The sequence below is a fragment of the Muscardinus avellanarius genome, assembly GCF_963383645.1.
Source record: "Muscardinus avellanarius genome assembly, chromosome: 21".
Lineage (NCBI taxonomy): Eukaryota > Metazoa > Chordata > Mammalia > Rodentia > Gliridae > Muscardinus > Muscardinus avellanarius.
In genome coordinates, this window is record NC_137807.1 from 24,445,913 (window position 1) to 24,453,671 (window position 7,759).

The following is a 7,759-nucleotide window of genomic DNA, read 5'->3' on the forward strand; positions in this document are numbered from 1 at the left end:
CTTACTTACCCTGTTTCAAAAATAAAGAAAAAATAGGGCTGAGGGTGTAGCCCAGAGGTAGAATGCCCCTGGTTCTAACCCTTGTACCGCAAAAACCAACCAACCAACCAACCAACCAACAAACAAACTTGGGAAACACTCGTTGCCAGTCCTCCTATTTGAAAATACATATCTCTATGTATATGTGTATGTGTACATATGTATATGTAATTTTAATACATATATTAAAGGCCATCTTTTGCCCCCTTTTAGAGAAAAAAGTTAAAAGGACATTATCAAAAGATGGCTCCTAGCGGGGCCTCCAAAAAAAAAAAAAATGGCTTGTAATTCCCCACACTTGGGAGGTGGAGACAGGAGGATCATGCACGTTTGAAGCCAGCTGCGCTGACTTAAGAGACCCTGTTTCTTGCCGGACATGGTAGAGCACGCTTAGTAATCCCAGCGCTTGGGAGGCGGCGACAGGAGGATAGCGAAGTTTTGAAGGTTCGAAGCCAGCTCTGCTGGTTTAGGAGACACTGTTTCCAAAGTTAAAAAAGTATAAAATAGGTCTGGGAGTGTAGCCCAAAGGTAGAAGTAGTGACCAGGAACCCCAGTACCACCAAAAAAAAAATATATATATATATATATATAAAAAGGACTTGCACTGTCCGGCCTGGCAGGCTAGGAGCTTGGAAACTGCCGTACTCACAAGTGACACCCTCACGGCAAGCAAAGTGCACACCAGGCCCGCTCTGCACAGACCCGTGGGGCCGGCACCTCCAGCGACTTCCCTCTGCTCTGGGTGCAACGATCTCTTCTCCCCGTGGCCACCGCGGAGCTCTGGACCATCTGCGTGTGACCAGCCCACGGGACGCCCCCTAACGCTTTCCCCTCTGCACTCGGAATGGGGGCAGACTCCCCACTGGCTCCCCACACCTCCCAAGCACACCCCAGAGCTCTGGGTCCCGGAACCCGGAGGGTTTGACTGGAAGGGGCCCATCAACTCTTGAAGGACCCACAGTGACCCAGGAGTGCTACGGCCCCGAGGGTGCAGCCCCTTCCCCGGTCTCCTGACCTTCATCTCAGCCTGACCTGCCCACGGCCTGGGACCTGCGCGGCCCCTAATGGCCGAGTGGGCACGAGGGATGGAGAGAGGGAAGGGAGGGGCGCAGGGACTGAGTCCTGGTGACCAGACTGGTGCCCCTGGGAGACGGCGAGACTCCCCCAGAGCCTTTCCCGCCGTGTGCCTGGGTTCCTCCACACACCCCGGAACCCCGGGTGCACGTGAAACACTAGATAAGAACAGACGAGATAGAGCGGGATTTCTGATGCACAGGATGTTTTATTGAGTTTCTGAGTCCAGGGAGAGGGCTGGGCTGGCGGGTGGGGAGACCCCTCCCGGGCGGGTGAGAACCGGGCCTAGGCACACTCTGCAGGGGCCACGCTCTTCTCCAGGGTGCAGCCTTCGTGCGTGACCTGGCAGCTGAAGCTCCCGCGAGCTCTCCACTGGGCGGGCGTCAGGCTCAGGTAGCTGCTGGCCACATACTTGCTGTTACTCTGCTTGGCGGGCTTGGTGGTCTCCACGCCCTGGGTGACGGGGGAGCCGTCTGCTTTCCAGGTCACCGTCACGGCTCCCGGATAGAAGTCGCTCACCAGACACACCAGGGTGGCCTTGTTGGCCTGGAGCTCCTCAGCCGATGGCGGGAACAGAGTGACCGAGGGGGCAGCCGTGGGCTGACCTGGGTGGGTTGGGGGGCTGAATCACCAGAGCAGAGCCCAGGTGCTGGGAGCCCCGGCCACTCACAGCCCGGCCCCCATGCACTCCAGCCCCTGCCGCGTGGTTTCCCCTCTGTCCAGTGCGGGCCGTGCTCCCTTCTCCCTGGCTCTGGAGTCTGACTTTGGACTCTCGCCCTGCACAGGCCCCACCTCCGGTCATCCCTCCCGTGCCCAGAGCTCCCCCTGTGGATGGGGGCTCCCTCCCAGCTGGCCTGGGGAGTCCCCGAGCCTGTGCCCTCGATGTGGGGGACCTGGAGGCTCCTGTTCCCTCAGAGAGCAGGCACTGCACCATCAGGGCATCCGCTCTGCCAGCGAGCAGTGGGTCCCGCCAGACAGGCCCTGGGGCCTCTGACCCCTGCTGTCTCCCTGACCCCAGCTGCTCCGTCACCACACTCTTGGCCTCAGCTAAGTTTGGGCAGCTCTTGAACCCCTGTGCCCCATTCCTAATCATCTGAGTCTAAGATGCCCTTTAGAAAAGGTGAGCGGTTGGCCCGTGCACACAGGGACACAGGCCCCAGAGGACAGGGGCTCCAGGGACAGAAGAGTCTCTGCCCTGGGGACCCTCCTCTTGATGACCACCCTGGGAGAGCCAGGCTCCGCTCACCTGGCCTGGTCTGACCCACCTCGTGTCCATGTCCTTGTGGTCCAGCAGAGGGCCAGAGAGCTGCGGCCCGGAGTGAGCCGGAGCCTCGCTCTGCCTCTCCTGGCCTCCACTTGGGGCAGGCTCCTGAGTGCCCAGGGGCTGAGATCCAGCCCTGCAAGGTCCCGGGGCCTCTTGTGTGACCTTCCCAGCTGGGGGGGCACCTGCCGTTCAGCCCAGACGCTGGGGCTCACGGGCCCTCTCTGGGCCCCGTGTCCCTCAGTAGACACTGGTCCCTTGCCCCCACTTGGGTGCCTGCCCTAGAAGACGGGATGGAGCCCTCTCCCTGACTAACCCAGCCCAGGTTCCCAGGTCACCTCCCATGGCCCTCCTGCTGTGGGGGGCCTCCCTGTGGCTACCCCAAGATCACCATCCCTCATGCTCCATGGGGAAAGACAAGGAGTCAGCATTTACAGCTGGGGAGGGAGAGGGAAAGAAACCCCAGAAAAAGAGCCTGTGGGCTCTCCTGAAACAGCGCAGGGGCGGGGCAGGCTGGGAAAGGACTCACTTAGGACCCTGAGCTGGGTTCCGCTGCCGAAGACAAACCACGGCGACTGAGGCTCAGACCAGAGCCCGCGGGGCTGTCACCGGGGGCCTGCCCTTTGGGGGCCGGGCAGGAGCAGGAGCCTGCTGGGCGTGACAGGCGTGAGTGGGCTGCGTCCGCAGTGGAAGGAGGTGGGCACAGCTCCCTGGGGCCTGCGCCCTCGTCCCAGGGGGGTATCGCGGGGCCGAGGAGTCCCCCACCACCTCCCGGTCTCTAGAACTGTCAATATAGATGGCCATGCTGGGCACCGTGGTGCTCAAGTCCCTGAGTGACCTGTCTTCTCGGTGGCTGGGCTGCGGCAGGGAGGCCTGCGCTGGCCACTGCAGGGCCTCAGAGTCTCCGCCCCACAAGTTTCCCTCTGTCCGGCCAGGGCTTCCTCCCTGGGCCCAGGCATCGTGGTGTCCTGACACAAGGTCTCCCTCAGGGATGCGCCTCTGCTTCCGTCTCTACTCAAGGACGTGCAGCCTGGTCCCGCCTCCTCCCTGGTGACCGCTGACTTCCCAGCCCACTTTCCCCATTCATCTCTTCATCCATCCATTTGTCTATTCATCGTCCATCAGTCTATCTCTCCATCCATGTATCTGTCTATCCATCTATTTATTCACACCTGAATCCACACGTTCATGCATTCATCAGTCTGTCCATCCATTCATTCATCCATCCATCCATTTATCCATCCATCCATCTATCCATCTATCCATCCATCTATCCATCCATCCATCCATCCATCCATCCATCCATCTATCCATCGGTCTGTCTTTCCATTCATCTACCTGTCTATTCATTGTTTATTCATGCCTGGATGTACCCACTCATCCAACCGGCCATCCATGAGTCCATCCATCCATCCATCCATCCATCCATCCATCCATCCATTCATCCATTCATCCATCCATTCATCAGTCTGTCTTTCCATTAATTTATCTCTCTGTCCATCTGCTTAGTCATGCCTGAATCCACCTATTCATTCATTCATTCATCCATGAGTCCATCCATCCATCCATCCATCCATCCATCCATCCATCCATCGGTCTGTCTTTCCGTTCATCTACCTGTCTATTCATTGTTTATTCATGCCTGGATCTACCCACTCATCCAACCGGCCATCCATGAGTCCATCCATCCATCCATCCATCCACCCATCCATCCATGCATTCCCCACTCAGCCCCAGGGAGCCCGCACCCCACTCCTGCCGCCCTTTACCTGCCCCATGGGCTCTGCAGGCGGGAGTGGCTGCTTCCTGGCCCGGCTCTGGGGCTCCGGCTCCTGCCCCTTGGTGCTGCCTTGGGGGGCAGCAGGCAGTGGGTGCCCATGGCCAGGCCCAACAGCAGTAGCAGGGCCCCACGTGGCCTGGAGCCGGGGCCCTGCCCCCCAGAAACCTTGTGGCCCGCCTGGCCTGTCTGGGGTGTCATCTACTCTTGGGGTCAAAGGCCCCTCTTACCCTGCTGGTGGGGTGGGCTTCCTGGAGAGGTGCCCGGGACCCTTTGCTGGCCACGGCCGCCCAATGCACACTGTGAACAGTGCACGTCCTCACCCTGGACTGGCACTGGTCCCCGCCCCAGCCCGGCCCCCTCAGGTACCCCTGGGGGTCTTCCCAGGACACCTGCCAACTGCCCTGCTGCGGCCGGGATCGGGGTTCAACTGCTTCCCAGCACAGCTGCCCTCCTGGCCTGGCCCCTGGGGCCTGTGGTGGGGCACACTCGGCCCCTGTTCCCCAGGTCCCAAGGCCACCGGGGGCGGCGTAGCATGTTGGAGCTGGAAGCGTGCAGAGGTCGGCTGAACACGTGCCCAGAGGGACATGGGCTGAGAACATGGTTACAAAAGACAAACTCACTTCCTCCAGGAGGAAGGGCTGGTGCTGACCTGTGTCCACCTCCCTGGGTAGGGGGCTCCCTGGGTGTATCTTAGCACTGGTAAGTGGACATTTTTAGCCAAGTTTGGGGTCACACGGGAACTGACTCTCCTGGCAACTCTCTACCAGGAGGCACGTCCCATCCACTGTGTGGGCGCCCTCTGCACAGGCTCCCTCTCTGCAGGGCACATTCTGACCCACCTCCCAGGAGCTTGGGGTGCCAGGCTGTGGACCGGGGAGGCGGGGACCCTCCTGCTCCCCGTTCATCCACGAGACTAAGCCCCGTGCCTCTGGGTCCTCCATGGGCCGGGCAGGACCCCCAGCGTCACCAGACAGGCGGAGTTAAGGAGGACCTCAGTGGCCACCAAGAGTGGCTGACGGAAACCTGGAGTCAGGAGCTAGTGTCCCCTAGAGCAGGGGCCGGCACCCCGGGCCCAGTGCCATCCAGCCCAGCCCCACCGGTGTCCCTGAGTCAAGCTCAACAGGCCACAGCCACATCTACCGGTTCATCCGCAGCGTGGGAAGCTTCCCAGGGCAGAGCTGAATGGTCACCACAGGGACAGCCGGAGCCCGAGAGGCAAAGACGGCTACCATCCGGCCTTTACGGAGAGGCCTGTGGGCCCTGCCCCTGCCCTGTGAGGGACGGAAGACCCTCAGCCAGCCAGGGGCCGATTCCGAGGCCACTAAGCAATGTCCAGAGAAATGTGGGGTTGTCACAAATGCAGAGAGGACATCTGGTAGGCTTAGCAGCTGCGATGACATGGACCAGCCCACAGCAAAGATCCCCAGCCCCTGAGTGTCCAGAGAGCCGTGGTGGGAGCCGTGCTGGACCTGCACGTGTGCCGCTCCTCCCAGCAACCGTGTTTTCTTGACGTTTTGATCCTATAAGCCCTGGGCATAAGCCGGTAGCAAGAGAGGCCGTGTTCGGGGCAAGGATGCCCCCCTCCGACCCCCAAGAGTCTCAAGAGTAGGGCTCAGCTGGGTGTGGCAGCACAGGCTTGGGATTCCAGTACTTGGGAGGCTGAGACAAGAGGATTGCATGTTCAAGGCCAGCCTCAGACATTTAGCAAGACCTTATTCCTCTTTTTGTTTTGGTACTGGGGATTGAATTCAGGGGCATTTTACCTCTGAACTATACCCTAGCCCTCATTATTTATTATTTATTTTGTTTATTTTGGGTAGTACTGAGGTTCCTGGAAACCCTTCTACCTCCGGGCTACACTCCCAGACCTATTTTATATTATTTTTATTTGGAAGCAGGGTCTCTTAAGCCAGGGAGGCTGACTTTGAACCTGCGTGATTCTCCTGTATTCACCTCCCATGCACGGGGATTACAAGCGTGCACCACCATGCCTGGGCTTATTCTTTATTTTTTTTTATTTTTATTTATTTATTTTTTTGGTGGTACTAGGGTTCCTGGAAGCCCTTCTACCTCCGGGCTACACTCCCAGACCTCTTTTTTACATTTTATTTGGAAACAGGGTCTCCTAAGCCAGCGCGCGCGGCTGGCTTCGAACCTGCGCGATCCTCCTGTCTCTGCCTCCCAAGCGCGGGGATTACAAGCGTGCGCCACCGCGCCCGGCTTATTCTTTATTTTTTGAAACAGAGTGTCACTAAGTTGTGAAAGGCCTCACTAGGTAGCTGAGGCTCGCCGCGAACCTGTGATCCTCCTGTCTCAGCCTCCCAAGTACTGGGATTATAAGAGTGTGCCACCATTCCCACTAGCAAGATCTTATTTCAAAAAAATGAATAATAAAAAGGGTAGGGCTGGGGCTGAGACAAGAGGATTGCAGGCTCCAGGTCAGCCTCAGCAATTTAGCAAGAACTTATTTAAAAAAAAAAAAAAGGGCTGGGGCTGGGGCTTGGATGTAGTGCTCTACATTCTGGTCCTGGTACACACACACACACACACACACACACACACACACACACACACACAGTAGGGGCTCAGGGAGCGCTGTCCACAAGGCCTGAGCCAAGCAGGCTGGGATGGGTCCGTTTCATCCCGTGATTTTGCACTGTGACACCAATCTGACCAAAACAACTTGCAAAGGCACAGACAGCTTTAATCCTGTAATCCAGCCTGCAGTGGGCTCCCAGCCCCACTTCCAGACAGGGAGAAGCTCTGCCCCCACCCGGCCCCATGCCCTGCTGCTTCCAGTCCCTCCCCACCTCCTCTCAGCCCAGCCGCATCTTCAGGTCAGGAGGCCTGTCCTGCGGTGCCTGGGACCCCGAAGCAGTGGGTCCTTCACTCCTGGCCTCTCTCCCTCACCATCTCCTTTCTCCTCGCCAAGCCCCGGGCCCCGTAGCACAGTAATACACAGCCTCGTCCTCCGGCTGCAGCTCAGAGATGCTCAAATACCCCCGGTTCCTGGCCACGTCTTTGGATCCAGAGAAGCGAAGGGGGACCCCGGGGCCCTGGTGCTGGTCCGCGTGGGAAAAGTATCTCAGCAGGAACCTGGGAGGGTGGCCCGGCCGGAGCTGGAACCAGTAGATGCTGTACACGCCGACGTTGTGGGTGCTGCTCAGGGTGCAGGGGAGGCGGGTCGTGGTTCCGAGGGACGAGGACCCGGATGGCGTCTGATGCAGGACAGGCTGAGGGCCTCCGCCTGGGGAAGCAGGTGGGCGCGGGGTCAGGGCAGGGCAAGAGAAGGGCTGGGCGAGGGCTCCGGAGTCCCCTCACCTGGGCCGTGGGCCAACAGCACGAGCAGGACAGCGGGCCAGGACATGGTGACCCCGAGCTCTGCCTCCCGTGGCCACTGCTCCCGGCCCTGTGGTCGGGAGCGCACTCCTCCCTGCTCTGAGGGGAGGGGCCCTGGCGCCCGGGTCCTGCTCGCCACCATCCTGGGCTCTCTTGGGTTTCGGTGACTGTTCCAGGAAGGGCCCCTGAGGGCCCTCGCGGCTCCGGCCTGGCCCTGAGGAAGCACCGGGCAGGAAGCACCTGCTAGAAGCTCAAGGGCCTGCCGG

At 59.5% G+C, this 7,759-nt stretch overlaps 2 protein-coding genes across 2 annotated transcripts; both read right to left on the reverse strand.

Moving 5' to 3' along the window:
• Window positions 1-1,398: 1,398 nt before the first annotated feature.
• On the reverse strand, window positions 1,399-4,352 carry LOC308278201 (immunoglobulin lambda-like polypeptide 5; the record flags this gene model as incomplete). The annotated part of the gene is given in 4 exon segments (XM_080717822.1): window positions 1,399-1,718; window positions 2,904-2,979; window positions 2,983-3,022; window positions 4,144-4,352. Coding segments are annotated over 4 exon segments (645 nt in total).
• A 2,708-nt stretch (window positions 4,353-7,060) lies between these two features.
• LOC308278202 (immunoglobulin omega chain-like) lies at window positions 7,061-7,521 on the reverse strand (the record flags this gene model as incomplete). Its single annotated transcript, XM_080717823.1, has 2 exons — window positions 7,061-7,401; window positions 7,476-7,521. The coding sequence occupies 2 exons, from the start codon at window positions 7,519-7,521 to the stop codon at window positions 7,061-7,063; spliced, it is 387 nt and encodes a 128-aa protein (XP_080573949.1).
• Between the last annotated feature and the right edge of the window lie 238 nt (window positions 7,522-7,759).